The sequence below is a fragment of the Lissotriton vulgaris genome, chromosome 9 (assembly GCF_964263255.1).
Source record: "Lissotriton vulgaris chromosome 9, aLisVul1.2, whole genome shotgun sequence".
NCBI classification, from domain to species: domain Eukaryota; kingdom Metazoa; phylum Chordata; class Amphibia; order Caudata; family Salamandridae; genus Lissotriton; species Lissotriton vulgaris.
The window spans coordinates 59159115-59176541 of record NC_141697.1 but is presented as its reverse complement, the minus strand read 5'-3'; the positions used below and the strand labels follow the sequence as shown (position 1 = coordinate 59176541).

At 45.9% G+C, this 17427-nt stretch overlaps 1 protein-coding gene across 1 annotated transcript in view; it reads left to right on the top strand.

Annotated features, from left to right (window-relative positions):
- RASGRP1 (RAS guanyl releasing protein 1) overlaps positions 1-17427 on the top strand; it is a 306300-nt gene that overhangs the window by 271939 nt on the left and 16934 nt on the right. Inside the window, exons 9-13 of the mRNA XM_086937025.1 lie at positions 3519-3794; positions 7386-7466; positions 13213-13317; positions 15425-15534; positions 17016-17160. Coding sequence (XP_086793151.1) covers positions 3519-3794; positions 7386-7466; positions 13213-13317; positions 15425-15534; positions 17016-17160 — 717 coding nt within the window. The remainder of the gene's footprint in view (positions 1-3518; positions 3795-7385; positions 7467-13212; positions 13318-15424; positions 15535-17015; positions 17161-17427) is intronic.

The window sequence follows — 17427 nt, the reverse complement described above, 5'->3', positions numbered from 1 at the left end:
TCACGCGAGTTCACCAGCCTTCGACTAACTCACCAGTGAGAGCAAAAAATATGAAAAAGGGGAACTGTGATTTTCAGTTTGCCATTAGAAGGTAAAAGTGAGAAGTCAAACACGAAAGCAGAAGGATCTTACTAATCAAAAGAGTACACTGTGGCAGGCTTCATAGCAGAAAACAACACTCCGTGATCCACCTCAGTGCTCAAGATCACACACATGTCCGCGTGGGAGCCGGGTAGGAACTCAGAACCCTTGATTCCAAAAACAGTCTATTCTTTGAGCCCCGCAATAACCTTCGATCATAGAAAGACTCCTGGAAGCTGCTGTGGTTCATTTGCTGATACAGACTTCAGGAAAAGGGAATGAAGGGTTCCCTTCAGGGCTTAAAGGAAATGTTTGTCCCACAGAAGGTGCTTCGGGAAAACCGATTAGGCTTTTAGGGACTAGAAAAAGCAGAAATACCTCAAATTGGAAGCCAGAAATTCAAATGCTTCTGTAGACCACATTGTGTGTCTGAAATTCCACTTCCGACTGTGGGGTCACAGAAGTGTTCTGAAGCTGGGTGATGAAGAGCTTAAGGCTCTGCATCCTCGGAGTCCCTTCCACTTCTTGTACTCTCGTTTAAAGTCTTAAATCTATAGCTTTTGCTCTTGTTTTAGCACCTCCGTCTATTGGGAGCTTAACGCTTCCGCACCTTGGGAGCTTTGCACTTCCACCCATTGGGAGCTTTGCACTTCGGCTCATTTGGAGCTTAACACTTCTTCCATTTGGGGCTTTAGCACTTCTGCCCATTGGGAGCTTCGCACTTCTGCCCATTGAGAGCTTTGCACTTCTGCCCATTTGGAGCTTAGCACTTCTGCCCATTTGGAGCTTAGCACTTCTGCCCATTTGGAGCTTAGCACTTCTGCCCATTTAGAGCTTAGCACTTCCGCCCATTTGCAAGCATAACACATCGCACTTCTGCCCATTGAGAGCTTTGCACTTCTGCCCATTTGGAGCTTAGCACTTCTGCCCATTTGGAGCTTAGCACTTCCGCCCATTTGGAGCTTAGCACTTCCGCCCATTTGCGAGCATAACACATCGCACTTCTGACCATTGGGAGCTTCGCACTTCTGCCCATTGGGAGCTTTGCACTTCTGCCCATTGGGAGCTTTGCACTTCTGCCCATTGGGCACTTTGCACTTCTGCCCATTGGGCACTTTGCACTTCTGCCCATTGGGCACTTTGCACTTCTGCCCATTGGGCGCTTTGCACTTCTGCCCATTGGGCGCTTTGCACTTCTGCCCATTGGGCGCTTTGCACTTCTGCCCATTAGGAGCTTCACATTTCTGCCCATTGGGGGGTTAGCACATCTGCCCATTGGAAGATTAGCACATCCGCGCATTGGGAGCTTGGCACTTCCGCACATTGGGAGCTTAGCACTTCCTCTCATTCGGAGCTTAGCACTTCTGCCAATTCGGAGTGTAGCACTTCTGCCAATTCGGAGCTCAGCACTTCCGCCCATTCGGAGTTTAGCTATTCCGCACATTCGGAGCGTAACACTTCGCACTTCTGCCCATTGGGAGCTTCGCACTTCTGCCCATTGGGAGCTTTGCACTTCTGCCCATTGGGAGTTTCGCACTTCTGCCCATTGGGAGATTACCACATCAGCCCATTGGGAGATTAGCACATTCGCACATTGGGAGATCAGCACATTCGCACATTGGGAGCTTTGCACTTCCTCCCATTGGGAGCTTAGCACTTCTGCCGATTGGTAGCTTAGCACTTCTGCCCATTGGGAGTTTCGCACTTCTACCTATTGGAAGATTAGCACATCCGCCCATTGGGAGATTAGCACATTCGCACATTGGGAGCTTTGCACTTCCTCCCGGGAGCTTAGCACTTCCGCCGATTGGTAGCTTAGCACTTCCGCCAATTGGGAGCTTAGCACCTCCGCCCTTCGGGAGTGTAGCACTTCACACTTTTGCCCATTGGGAGATTAGCACCTCTGTCGATTTGGGAGTTTAGCACTTCCGCCCATTGGGAGGTTAGCAAAGACTGGGGTTGCTTTATTTTCTTACCAGCATGCAGATTGCCTTCACCTCTTAGCTGGGGGTCACTGTCAGTGAACAACAGTGTTCAAGGGGTAACAATAATGGAAAACTGGTGTGTAAACTGTTCACCCAAGTTTCCTACATTTACGCCAGCAGTCAAAGTTGGTTGCAAAAGCACATTTAGTACCCATAACTAATGTTGATTGCACTCTGTTTTTGTACCTGTTCCTATCTCTCGTATAAACGGCCCCAAAAGAGCCTAAGAATGAATATATAAACACTGAAATGCTATAGTAAATCTCAAAGTGCAAACAATCTGTTTTCGTGAAGGGATCACTTCTGGCCTGAGGCCACTGGTGCCTCGCTTTCACCTGCAGAGCCCTCTGCGTTCCTCTTTCGTAGTCTGTCTTCCCTTTTCTTGTCTCAGCCTGAGTCTAATCTCCATGGACAAACATGCACTGCGAATACAAGGAGAGCGCCTTTTATTGAGTCTGCACAACCTCAGGGGTGCGTCAAGTTGTTCTACCAACATTATACTGTGTCTGCTGACCACAGCAGCAATACCACATGTGATCTAGATATGTAACATGGGTGGGGGGGTCCCATTAAGTATCATCCGGAAGTCCTCCTATGGAGAAAGCACACACTCACAACATGTATGTATGTATATACTATTTTGTATCTAGCCAAAGGTAGTGAAGTCAAAAACAGCCTACTGAATACTATGTATTCGTAACATACCTAACAGAATTGTTGAGCGATTGAGGGGTTGGTAAGTACTTCACCTCCTCTGTATTTCCATAAATGCTTTTATGTATAAAGTTATCATTTGTTTATTCATCTATTACTCTCCCAATAACGTCTAACGTTTTCACTCCAGAATGAAAGCACACCAGAAGGTGAAGGTTATTCGAATGATTGCTTCATACTTCTAATTTTAAATAAATTGCAGCAAAAAGTGGCAGTTTCTTAGTGAAAAACTGCATGCTCGCATCTTCTGTGTGTACTTGCATCTGGAGCTTAAACTCCATGGGTCTCCCTGCATGTCCCCCTCTGCTGATGGCATGTTGATTCCCATAGTTAACAATAGCGGGGGGGTCCTGTTTACCAAAAGATGTTGCAATTATTGGGGATTAGAGCTTCAGCCCTGAGAATTCCCCAAGAACTAAAGAGTTACCGGGGAAAGTTGTAATTCCAGGTACAGTTTCCACAATAATCCCTTATTCTCCCCTGGAGTTTCCTCATGACATTTTGACTGCCTCACCGGCAGTGATTACTCAGGGTAAGCACCAGATCTGTGTTATTTCATCAGACTTTGCAACTCCTGGGAGGGCAGCTAACTCAGTCCCCAGCACCAGGGGGAATTTGTGGGCACCCGTAATGTGGCCCCTGGTAAGAGGACTGTGGGACCATCCAGCATGTTTTTCTGGTATTCAACAGTGGCCTTTTTCTCACTTCTTGCCTTCCCCCATACATTCAACCTCCTAGGTGATGAATGAGATGACGGAACTCCTGTCCTCCTGCCGGAACTATGACAACTACCGGCGGGCGTACGGCGAGTGCACGGGGTTCAAAATCCCCATCCTGGGCGTACACCTGAAAGACCTGATCTCACTGCACGAGGGCATGCCGGACTACCTGGAGGACCAGAAGATCAACGTCCCCAAGCTGCACTCGCTCTACAACCATATCAACGAGCTGGTGCAGCTGCAGCAGGTGGTGCCGCCGCTGGACGCCAACAAGGACCTCGTGCACCTACTCACGGTGAGTCAGTGGAGCGGGGGCCACCAGGAACTGATCTCGGTGGCCTTCAGGTCCCTTCATAGAAAGAGTTCTGCACGGCAAGGCTGCACCAATTTCATGTTTGTGAGGTCTAAAATATTTTATTGAAAGCTTTTCTTAAACATCCAAGACCAGTAGAGTGAATCACGCCTTGACATATCATAGGAAGTGTAGTAAAGACTTCATGTAACTATCCTTCAGCGAGTAAACCCCCATGATGACAGGGGAAAGGGGCTTTGGAGGAGGGAAGAGTGAGGACCGAAAAGGAAGAAGATGGAACATGGGATAAGAAGGGAGTGAAGGAAAGAAATTTGGTCTTTATAAATCCAAACAAAATCATAACTTTCCCCGGGCCCATTTTCTGTCAACAAGTTCTGTAACAATCATCGAGGTTAGGTTTCGGTTTTTGGATTCTAATCTTAATGTTGTGATTATTGTGATTGTCACTAATTTTCTTTGTTATTTAATGGAAAGGTGGGTGTTGCCTACATCCATGTAAATCAGAAACAAAAGGCAGGTATTGAAGAATGCAAAATATATCAAGCAAAGGACTGAAGTACTTACAGAGAGGGTGCATATAGTTGAGGTAATTTGTGGACCGACTCTTTGAGAACATGTCAATTAGTGATGTGGCCTGCGCACTATTAGATGTCCGTGCGATGTGAGACAAGAAGTCTCAGAGGCATTCTGCCAGAAGAGCAACATTTTGCACCAAAATATTCAATGTCAGCCAAGCTTTCATTAAGCAAATCTATTTATTATTGCTTTACCATTGTTGTCACAACATGCTACATAGTCTATACGCTTGTCGCAACTTTCATGACAAATGTAATGTTATTGTGAACTCAGTTTTCAAAGCGTCCACTCATATATTCATTTGTCATTTTATCCCTCATGTATTTCAGACTGTTGTTCTTTTCAAGGGGGTTAGGAATCCTGCACTTGAGCTTCAAAACGCATTCTCTTAATACTGTGTGAATTGTGATTCAAAAAGGATCGGGAATTTGTGCAGTAGAAAGCAGATACACGAGAAGTGCCCTGCTCTGCCCACCCGTGACCCGGGTACCAGTGGAGTCTGAGCATCAATTCACTCAGAGTAGCTCAGATAGCACCTCACCCACTCCCTTGGATACAGATGCTCCAGCATTTTGTTTTCACCTTGTATCACAACATGGATCGCTCATAAATACCATGTTTTCCTCACTGACTTAAAAATGCCATAATTTGAGCTGGGCGTGCATGCAAATGTGTTATCATACCCAGACTAGGTTTGTTCAAACCTCACCTGACCACTTTAGAGATATTTGTGCATGAATCATGCAGCATAATCCATGCAGGGGAGCTACGTGCCACGAGTAAGACCTCATCTGCATGTACCAGGCAAAGGGGCATCAGTCCTACTCCATGTAAGATTTTTATTACCGATTGCAGTGAGCATCGTTATGGAATGTTTAAATTCCTCTGTGGTAGAGGCCTGGCCGAGAAGGACTACACAAACTCCCTGGTGCCCCTTGGCACACACTACTGCGAAAGACACAAACAAATACTTAGGTGGCCTGCATTGTGTGTCTCCAGTAAGGGGGATTGTGTATCTGCAGAAGCAGGCAGCAGGAATGCATTGGAATTATGTCAGCACCCGTGATAATGCTGTCCCAAGCCAGACACCACACTGCTTAGAAATGTATTGTGCGGTCCAGTGTGGGATGAACAACAATGCGGTGGTGACATTGCTCTTGTTAATGCAGTCCCGGTCTGATGCTTTTTGCAATGTATTAAACCCATTTTGCGATTCGATAACAGGTTAACAAATCACAGATCGGGTTGAGAAACCCATAAGTAATATTTTTTAGGAGGAGTGTATTTAGGGAGTCCCTTCCAAATAGTAATTTGATCTACTATGCATCAATGTTTTAGAATTTTACAGACTTCCAACATGGGTAGGTGGTAAGCATCTACCCCGTCCCCTCCTTTCCTCTAAAATTACATTTGCTCAGTCCGCCTTTCATTTCTGCGTTCTGTCTTGGCCTCCCTGTCAGCTTTATTTGATAGCTTCATATGATACCTCATCATAGCTGCCAAAATCATGCTCAGATTGAACAAACACGAACACGTCTCTACCTGTCATTAATAGGTGCGACAACTCCCTGTAGCCAAGAGAATTGCATTCAAAATGTAAAACATCTTCTATAATCATGGACTGAAAATTCTCTCTTGTGCTCTATGTCCACAGACGTAATTTAAGAACCAGACAGACTACCTGCTGGTCTAGTTTTCATCAGTGCGTGCCTTCTGTCTGGAGGCTGGCATCAGAAACAGGTGGCGAGCCAGCATTACCATGGTGATTCGTGCCCTTGTTAATGCTGTCTCCTGCCAGGCCCGTCACAAACTGCTGGGAGCTGGACTACTTCAGAGTTTGTGTTAACTGGCTGCTTGGACTTCTGCAGACAGCTCACCGGATGGTGGGACTCCATACCCATAGTCATGCTGTGACCTTCTCGTCACGCGTGATAAGAGTGGTGACAGTGGCGTATGAAAACTTGAGGGGGGCCCCCCTACAAAGTACACGGACGGGGCCCTCCTTCCCAGCCCATCACCTACCACTTTTGCTGAGGGGGACCCCCGGGAACTCAGGGGTCCTCAGCTCCGCAGGGGCTTATGTTACTCCACTGAGTGTTGATATATGTCAATACCTACAATGCTTGACTTTGCTGTGTTCTAAGTGGCAGCCTTCTGCCCCTCCACGGGGGGCACCGAGATGCTCACCACTAACCCCACAGTTCCGACGTGGAAAATTACAAGGCGCTGGCATGTTTTTCGGCCGTCGCCTTTGAGTGCCAGCATATGAAAAGGATCAAAACCTGGATCTGTAAATCCAAATTCATGATTTTCTTGTGGTGTTCATGCCATGTCTGCAAGGCCCCCCTTTTGGAACCCATCTCCCCACCCATGACGTGTCACCTGTGACTGCAGGTGAATTGCGAGCATCCTGTGGGTTCTACGCAGGCAGTATTGACAGCTGTACCTGTGAAAACCGCTGATCATCGCTCTATGACTCACGATCATGTTTTTACGAGTGGGAGTGGGGCGGGGATTGGGAGGGAGGGTTGGATGAAGGGAGAGAGAGAAAGAACTAACATGGTCTAGGCATTGTTTCCAAAAGTGAGTCGTTTTTCATTTTTTCTTTTAATTGTGAACGATCACTTTAGATTACAGGCTACAGTTGTTATGGGTTTTCAGAAATTTTTCCTGGTGAATTGTGCAGCAAAGAGCCAGATAACAACAGGTTTTTTAGGATGTGTCTCAGCTAGTCTTCATTCCTCTGCTTCTGTAAATTATTTTATGGTAATTAGTGTGATCCATGAATGCAGATGATATCATTCAAGTTTAAAGTGTGGTTGGCGACAGAACATGTGGTTGAGGTTCACTTTTAGGTCTGATAATGTCCCACATATTTGAAGGATGTTAATATTGATTTTCTAGAAGATTTACAAATGAATTGAATCAACAAGTTGAAACCATATTTGAGAGTGTCACTGCACACAGAATCCTGACTCCTCCTGTTGTCTTTTCCAGCTGTCTCTCGATCTGTACTACACCGAGGATGAGATCTATGAGCTGTCTTACGCCCGTGAGCCGCGGAACCACAGGCTGCCGGTGAGCATCATCTGCATCATTGTTTGTGTTTATAGATAGAGCTTCTGTCCCACTCACGCACAGTAGAATTGTGCACCTTGTAGTCAGTCATCCTTGTGACAGTACAGTATCATACATGTAGTCTGTGCGGCTCTTGGCTGGCTCATGGCTCTCAGTGCGGTATAGTCTTTAATCAGCATCCTTTTTGACTGAACGCCATCACACATGAAGCTGTAAGTAACTCCTGGCCTGTCCATGCTCCTATGGGCGCTATATTGTTTAACCACCATAGTTTGTGACAGAGCACTGTCAGACATGAATCTGTAAGTACACCCTGACACCGTCCATGCACCAGAGGACAGTATCTTTGTTAACTCTGCGCTTTATGACTGAGCGCTATCCCACATGAAGCTGCTGGTACTTCCTGGCACATGAATACACAAAAAGAATGTATATTTTTTAACTGCGTCCTTTATGACTGAGTGCTATCACACCTGACGATGTGGCTCCTCCTGGCCTCATCCATGCTCCGGAGGACAGTATATTTTTTAACTGCGTCCTTTATGACTGAGTGGTATTGCACATGAAGCTGCTGGTACATCCTGGCCCATGCATACACAAAAAAAATGCATATTTTTGAACTGTGTCCTTTATGACTGAGTGCTATCACACATGATGATGTGGCTCCTCCTGGCCTCATCCATGCACCGGAGGACAGTAGATTGTTTAACAGCATCTTTAGTGACCGAGTGGTATTGCGCATGACCCTGTGGCACCTAAGGGCCATTCTTTGTAAAAGAAGAGCATCATTATGCGTGTAGCACCAGTTACCACATGTCTTGACCAAGCCCCTCAGTATTCTGTATCTTATAATTCTGTATTTTGTTGTACATCACTTCCATACAGGAAATGAGAGGTTCCTCTCAGCCCTGTACATCCACCTCAGTGCTGCAAATTGCAACAGCATCCCCTATGATGAAGAACCACCACACATGTAGCAGTATGCCCTGTCTATGCACCGCAGGGCAGTATATTGCTTAATCAGCGTCCTTTATGACAGAGCGCTAATGCACATAAAGCTGTAGGTACCTCCTTTAGGTGCATGCACAGGGCCAGGAGGTACCTACAGCTTCACGAGTGATAGTGCTGTGTCATAATGGAAAATGAATAAACAGCATACACCCACTCCACTCACACGTGTAGCTATAGGTAACTTCCGGCCCGTACATGCACTTAAAGGGTATATATTGTTCAATCAGTGTCCATGATGGCGCAGCGTTATCACTAGTGAAGCTGTAAGCACCGTCTGACCCGTGTGCACCCCTAAAGGGTGTATAATATTTTATCAGTTATGAGAGAGCGCCATCACACCTGAAGCTGGCTCATTCATGACTATATAGTTAAATAAAAGGCCTTTATGACAGCACTTCCTATACATATACCCCGGGTGTGAAATGACGCTACTTATGCACTACAATATTATATGTGTTGTAATTATTGCCCTTTATGACCACGCGTTATCAGATATGTTGCCCCTGGTACCTCCTTGCCCTGCAGCACACAGTTGTATAATTTGAAATCAGCATCCTTTATGACAGAGTGCTTTCACACACATGTACAACAGGTATGTCCTGGCCATACTCATAAACCATAGTGATATATACTTTGTAAATGGTGCCCCTTGTCACACCGCGCTGTCACACATGCACCCACATGCTCCTGAACACAGTAGTGTATATTTTCAAATCCGTAGCCCAGGACCCACCGGCCCATGCTTCTGAACACAGCACCAAGCGCCTCTACGCCATCACACATGGAGCACCAAGCGCCACTACGCCATCATACATGTAGCACCAAACGCCTCTATGCCATTACACATCAAGCACCTCTATGCCATCACACATGTAGCGCCAAGTGTCTCTACGCCATCACACATGTAGCACCAAGCGCCTCTAGGCCATTACATATCAAGCACCTCTATGCCATCACACATGTAGCACCAAGCGCCTCTTTGCATCACACATGTAGCACCAAGAACCTCTATGCCATCACACATGGAGCAACAAGCGCCTCTACGCATCACACATGTAGCACCAAGCGCCTCTACACATCACACATGTATCACCAAGCACCTCTACGCCATCACATATGCAGCACTAAGCACATCTACGCCATCGCACATGTAGCACCAAGCACCTCTACGCCATCACACATGTAGCACCAAGCGCCTCTATGCATCACACATGTAGCACCAAGCGCCTCTATGCCATCACACATGTAGCATCAAGCACCTCTACGCATCACACATGTAGCGCCAAGCACCTCTACGCATCACACATGTAGCACCAAGCGCCTCTTTGCATCACACATGTAGCACCAAGAACCTCTATGCCATCACACATGGAGCAACAAGCGCCTCTACGCATCACACATGTAGCACCAAGCGCCTCTACACATCACACATGTATCACCAAGCACCTCTACACATCACACATGTATCACCAAGCACCTCTACGCCATCACATATGCAGCACTAAGCACATCTACGCCATCACACATGTTGCACCAAGCACCTCTACGCCATCCCACATGTAGCACTAATCGCCTGTATGTCATCGCACATGTAGCACCAAGCACCTCTACGCCATCACACATATAGCACCAAGCGCCTCTACGCATCACACATGTAGCACCAAGCGCCTCTAAGCATCACATATGTAGCACCAAGCACCTCTGCGCTGTGATCATGCAGTAGAGGGCAGTACATTTTCTAATCTGCGTCCTATTTCACATAGGCTATCACACATGCACTTAAGTGTCAAGTGTCCTGTCACTAGTCCTGTATTTCAGTGTGTAAGTTGTTGTTGATTTTAATCCTTCTGAATAAACAAGTTTTTATAGCAACAACTTATAAAAGAAAAATGCCCTTATAGAAGTCCTGCCCCTTCGAAATAGGATGAGGCGTCCCTCACTTGGGTGAAGGTCACAGCCACGTGCTGGCCACATCCACTTTGAGTCACCAAAAACCAGAGGATTCCAAAGTGACATCACAAATCCTTTGACAGCCAATGGTATCACAACGTTGATTCCTCATCCCAAACTCGGCACCCCAATAGCCTCTTACTCTCTGCTGTGGGACGCGGGAAGGACAAGTAGAGAAAACAATGGAAACTAAAGAAAACCACTGCTTTCATGACCTCTGAGGTCAGAGATAGTAAGGGCCGGCGGTACCAAATCTGAAACCAGGAGTACAAGCTGCTAGCAACTAACTGACGTCTCTGGCAGAGCAAGGGCCACTGGAAGATGGGAGAGGGCTGCATCACTGGAGCTAAGTTGCCTGAATAGCTTTTGCTGTGCAATGAGGTCATTGCATCCATGTATGCGGCAATGGAGTTTGATGAATGACGAGCAGGGCCACAGCACCATGTCATATATATGCCAGTGTCACATGGTGAAATCAGTGGGGCTTTACCCCAATATTAGCTCTGTTCTTCTCTGTTATGGTTATGGTGGTTTTTTACCAAGAGAATAGACTAGTGGTGAAAAGCCTACCAGTGGATTCACCTCCGATGTGAACATTTCCCTAAAATAAATCCAAAACATGCAGCTTATATTCCAATTTGCCACTTGGATTGCCTACCAAATCAAGCATTGGAAAAGTCTATAGGTGTGGGTCTGATGTGCAAACACATGCAGTGTTCACGCTTTAGAGTAAAACACATGGGGCTGTGCTAGCAGCAGCGGACAGAGAAGAATCTAACAGGAAAGTAGTTCCACTTGGAGTTCAATGCAAGCACTCGACTGGAGGTGGAAGGATCCACACAAATAGCCTATAGGATTAGGTGAAAGATCAATACTCAACTGGACTGAGTCAAGACATGGTTGACAAACTCTCAATCTAACGACTGAGAAAGGTTTGCTGAAGAAAGCCAGTTTTTAAAATGGACTGACCCAAAGGCTACTCAGTATATATATATTAGTCGCACTATCAAACCAGACCTAAAAATGAGAAGGCAAAATAAATAAAATACCCTTGTTAACCACATGCGCGCTGCTGTTCTTCTGCTGTCATGCTGACTTTTTAAAAAACCCATTGTTCATGACGAGCTGGGCTCGTCATCAGTGTTTGAGGAGGCTACACCATGACGAGCCCAGCTCGTCATCAGCCTCGAAGGGGTTAAGTGCTATAGGAAAAAATGAGCATGTTCTTGCACTGAATGATAATTGTGCTTGTTGTAGAGATCATAAAGGCTACGAGTTGTCAGCGAGAAAGAAAGAGAACCAGTTCATGCCAGGGACTGCATTTTAATCCTTTAAAATCCATTCACTCAAGAAGTTCCTCTACAAGTTAACAATGACAGCAGGTGGCCCCTATAAACCACGCTATATACGGCTCGCCGGTAGACCCTGGTTATGCGATGGACCGCGGTCAAATGCCCCGGGGGTGAGTACACCCGTGTTCTATATGCGAAGCGTGGTCGATTCCCGTTGGTGGGGCCTCCTTCGATCTCCACTGGAGTGTGGCATGAGGCCAATAGGGACCTTAAGTGGGCCGGTCGCTTAACTTTGGCTACTCCCTTGTGGAGTTCAGAGAAGTTGGGGATGCTCTGGAAGACCAAGGGGTTTGATCGCTGGGACTTAATTGGTATAACGCAGGTTCGCGACATATGGGGTAAGGATAGGGTGCTGACATTCGAGGAATTACAGGCTAAATATCAACTGAATGAGACAGAACGGTTCAGGTACCTCCAGATCAGGCATGCTCTGAGCGCCGCTGTCCCCAGTGGTGAGACACCCCCAGTAGCCTCACCATTAGAGGATTGTTTGCTTGACGGCCTAGTACCCACTAGAGTTATCTCCTTAACGTATAGCAAGCTGATCAACCATACCGAGGACCCCTTGGTGTTGTTGCGCAGGCAGTGGGTTGATGATGGCTTTGTTCTTGATGAAGAGGACTGGAGGGAGGCGGTGGCGTCCCCCAAGGAGGTACCGGTCCCTATGAGGCTCCATTTGGTCCAACTTAGGATTCTGCATCGCTCCTATGTCACGGGCCCGGTACTGCAGAAGATGGGCTACGCTGGGTCTGCTGATTGCCGAAGAGGGTGTGGGCTGCCTGGAACGTTCCTGCACATATTGTGGGAGTGTGAGAGTGTTCGTGAATTCTGGACCAAGATACATTCCAAAATGAGTGAAGTACGGGGAGTGAGGGTTGAGCTGGAGGCCAGAAGATGCCTATTGAATGTGTGGGAGCCTACGGACCTACCGAGCTCTGGTAAGGTCTCGGTGGCTCTCGCGTGTGTAATCGCTAAACGAAACATAGCGCAGCTCTGGGGGGGCCTCTCGGGCACCTCGGGTAAGGAAATGGATGGAAGATCTTGACTGGTGTATGTTTCGTGAGAAGTCAGTGTATCTATCCAGGGGGCGACCCCGCAAATGGGTCAAGATCTGGGGAGCTTGGAATGCTTATCGTGGTGATATCTGTGAACCGCCAGATCTGGGTCCTACAGAGACGGACAGGGAGGACGCCTAGGCCCTTTGCCTTTCTTCTTAATTCACGCTGTCATTGTCGGGAGCATAATTCATAAACATGTAACTGTGGTCACCCGATACACCCTGGTCATTGTTTGTGTGTTGTATTGTTGATTTCTTTTGTTAATAAAAAGAATTTAAAAAAAGAAAACAATGACAGCAGAATTCTAAAAGATGAGCAAGGTATGTTTCAAAGCAGGCCATCTCTGATAATTGTCTCCTGTTTATTTCCACTCAGCCCTTGACGCCTTCCAAGCCACCAGTGGTTGCAGACTGGGCGTCAGGAGTCGCCCCGAAACCAGACCCCAAGACCATCAGCAAGCACGTGCAGCGAATGGTGGATGTGAGTATTAAAAAGATTGTGGAACCACAGGATTACGATAAATTATTTTGTAATCCAATATAATAATCTCCGGTCGACCACAAATCTTCAAGCTCACCTTCTAAAGCTCTTAGGCACGTCAAACCGAATCCAAAGTAATCCTTGAATGTACATTTTTCTTTATCTACAGACTTTCTGTTTTAATACAATCAGTACTTCCTGGTTTTGAAGTTGTGAAACCTCTGCAGCAAGATACGTTTTTTGGGGTAACTTGTTACAGCTAGTTACACAATTGCTGGAGATATCTCTCCTTGCACAAAACTATTGGCAAGATTAGCCCCCTTAATTTGTGCAGTAAATGTCTAGATTCCCCATGTTAGTCCATCTGAAAAGAGGAAGTTACTGCAGCAGCAGAGAGAGAGTGATATTAGTCGCAAACTGCTGTGGCGTGAGTCATTGTCATTAGTACAAGAGAGTCAAAGCGAAACATGACGCACTTCAGCAGCGCAAACAGGATATCTGGCCATGGGGGATGTTTGAGTCAGAGCAACTGGGACCAAGTATTCAGAGTCACAGTAAGTCATTACTTATTTTGAGGGACTGAGTTATTAAACTTTTCAGAAAAAAACAAATTGTATACATAATACAAGTATACACAACCTTGTACCCAGAGATGTAAATATTGACCCTAAAAGTAAAAACTGTGGCTTCTTTTAATATTTCTAAACTGTTTGGGTGGTAGTATATTCCTCTGGGAATTTTAGATTTACTATCATATAGTACACATTCTGAGAGAGAACAGCACATTGAATCATGCAAAAACGCAAATATTATACCTGGAGAAATGCAGAATTGCCTTAATAGAGATTCAAATCTCTTTAGATGCAAGTCATTTGTCGACCTTGCTATATAGCTAGCTTGGAACAATCAGGATGTATTTTGGACAGTATAAGCATCGTATTGAATTAACCAGAACTTGGTACTTTCCATTGACTACACTGCGGTAACTCCCGCTATGCTAGAGTGCCTCGTAAGGAGAATAAGTAACTAGTCGCCACAAAACTAAGGAGCAAGACTGTGCTCTGAAAGAACTTTGGGGCATATTATCAATGGCCAGCGATAATTATCGCTGGCCGCTCTTAGCGGTAAAATGTTTAACACCGGTTATCGCAGATAATTATCTCCATGCTAGCATTGTATTAACAATGCCTCGCGCAATGGCGATAATTATCCTAGCAATAGCGATGTTTTCCATGGAACATGCTGGTTTTCCAGCGATGTTCCATGGAAAACTGCGAGGGACTGTGGTCTCAGTCACACAATTTACCTCCCATGTTAAGTATGCCTTAGTCTGGAATTTAACAGATGTTGAATTCCAGCATTAAGGCCCTGTTAGTGATATAAATATCAGCGCTAACCCGGGCGGCGCCCCGATGTTAATACAGCCAAGCCCGTTAGTGATCATTTTTATGTAGTTTGACGAGGCACGCCTACCTTGCATCTCATTAGCGATGCGAGGCGATAATAAACCGGGCGCTAAGGTAAGGAAGCACGCACTAGCGTGTCCTTGTTAATAAGGCAATAAAATTATAGTCGCTTTTCGCTCCAAAACAGACGCTAAAGTGGAGATAATGTTATCGCAGCCCCTTGATAATATGCCCCATAATTGGGTGCCAGGAGTACAAATAAATAAAATTCAGACTGTTCTGGCGAGGCTTGAATTTCTACAAGGACTTTCATGAAATCTACTGTCAGAAGGTTACACTACATAACCAATCAACGCCTGGCATCAAGTAGAGATAACCTTATCAAGGAAAAACGGCGTTGAAGATCGGAAAAGAGTAGACTGCATCTGAAATGTATGTGCTGTGTCCAAAGCAAGAGTAAAACGCAAACAGAAGCCTTACTCCCAGAGTAGCTATGTAGACTTGCAAAAAAGGCATGCGGGATCTTTAACAATATGAATGAGCACACGGAAAGGAAACATAGGTACTTGATGGTGGATGAATAGCATGCATACAGTTAGCAGTGAAAAGGAAACAAAGGTATATTATAAATTGTTATGGTTACTAAGACCTGCTCTTGAGATCCTCTGTTAAGGCTATTACGTTTCAATGTTTCCACCCAGTCTGTCTTCAAGAACTATGACCATGACCAGGATGGGTATATTTCGCAGGACGAATTTGAAAAGATCGCAGCCAGCTTCCCTTTCTCCTTCTGTGTCATGGACAAGGACCGGTAAGTGCAAGATCAATGCTTCATGGACAAATAGACTAGTCTTTTGAATAATCTTTACTTTCTATACTAGTCACTTCCTCGTGAAGGCTGGTTAGAGCAGGATGGAAGGCACAGAGCCATTCACATACCAGAACTGTGACTTTATCCATCTTTGTGTGCTGAGTTTTTCATTGTAGTCCGCGGTATTATAGTAAATGTTCCACTTTACCCTGCTCTAGACACCTGTCCGAAACAGGATCTGGTATATGTATCGGTCCCAACAAGAGACGTAGGACCATTCCTTGTCAATTTTAAGGCAATTTATTTGTGCACAAAACGACAGAATAAAATGCTGTAAGTACATTCCCTTCTTGCCTCATTCAACTTTTGTTGAGGTAGAGACACAAAGACAGTGACAACACCAGAAAGACCTATCCATCTTCTCCTCTGAGGTACCACCCCATACAGAGGTTTTATCCCATTCTCTTTCTTTCCAACTTCTTCTCAGCAGTTCTATCTGCTCTACTTAGGTTCCAGCTCTACCACTGATATTCCATCACTTTTTCTCCATTTCCACCACTTCCTCCAGCGTTCCACCTCTCTTCTATGGTTTTTCAACATCTTGTTTCCACAAACTTCCCCCTTAGGTTCCACCTTCCCTCTGTGAGTCCATCACCTGTTCTCCAGTTCCACCTCCTCCCCTAGGGTTCTATGCCACCTAAAGGTCTGTGTCATTTTCTGAGCTTCCAACTCCTTTTTTTTTTTTTTTATTTCATTCACTCGCATACCTCCTGTTGGTTACTATTTCATCCCCTGATACTCCACTTTCTGCTACCCTCTTCCATCTCCTTCACTCCAATCAACTCGTCTGTTTCCATCTTCTGCTCTATGCTTCCATCAACTCCATCTCCTGTTCTCTGCTTCCATCTTCTCCTCTGTGGTTGCTTCCATCTCCTCCACTGTGGTTGCTTCCGTCTCCTCCTCTGTGGTTGCTCCCCTCTCTTGAGTCTCAACCTCTTCTTTGAGTTTCTGTCTAATGCTCTCTACTTCCATCTCCTCTTCTGAGTTGCCTTCACTGCCATCTCCTCTTCTGTTTCCATCTCCTCTGCTGTGATTCCTCTCAACTACTGAGATTCCATCTCCTGCTCTGAACTTAATTTCCTGATTTAATCCGCTCTCTCATCACCTCCTCTGATTCCATCTCTTTCTCTCTGCTTCAATCTCCTCCTCAGTGGTTCTTTCTCCTTTAAATCAGGTTCCATCTCCTGCTCTGAAGTTCACCTCATCTAGTTCCATCTCCTCTGAGTCTCCCTCCCTTTCACGAAGGTTCCATCCTCTTCATAGTTCTTTTCCTGTTTCCACCCCTTCCAGTGGGGTTCCACCTTCTTCAAGGTTCCATGGCCGCCTTCTTGTTTCCATCTCCTTGTCGGAGGTTCCTTCAGCCCCTGCTCTATGATGCCACAACCTCATTGGTTTCAGCTCCTCTGTTTTCTTTTTTGCAGGGAAGGTCTGATCAGCCGGGATGAGATCACCGCCTACTTCATGAGAGCCAGCTCCATCTATTCCAAACTGGGCCTCGGCTTTCCGCACAACTTCCAGGAGACCACCTATCTTCGGCCCACATTTTGTGACAACTGTGCTGGATTTGTAAGCCTCAGTAGATTTTTTTCATGGGAAGGGAGTGGTTGAGCCATGTGGTGAACAGGGATGGGAGCAATTGCTAAACATCATCTATGCAAACCTTTGCAGTCTATTCAGTTCATGCAGAAGACTTTCACTCAAGTGATCAAGCCAACGGTTGCTCTTGTATTCCAGTATTCACGCCCCAAGGAAGAACATGTTATCAATTAATTTTCCTACAATCTTTATCCCGTAGTGTAAGTGGGCATATGTAAACATTGCACACAGTAGATA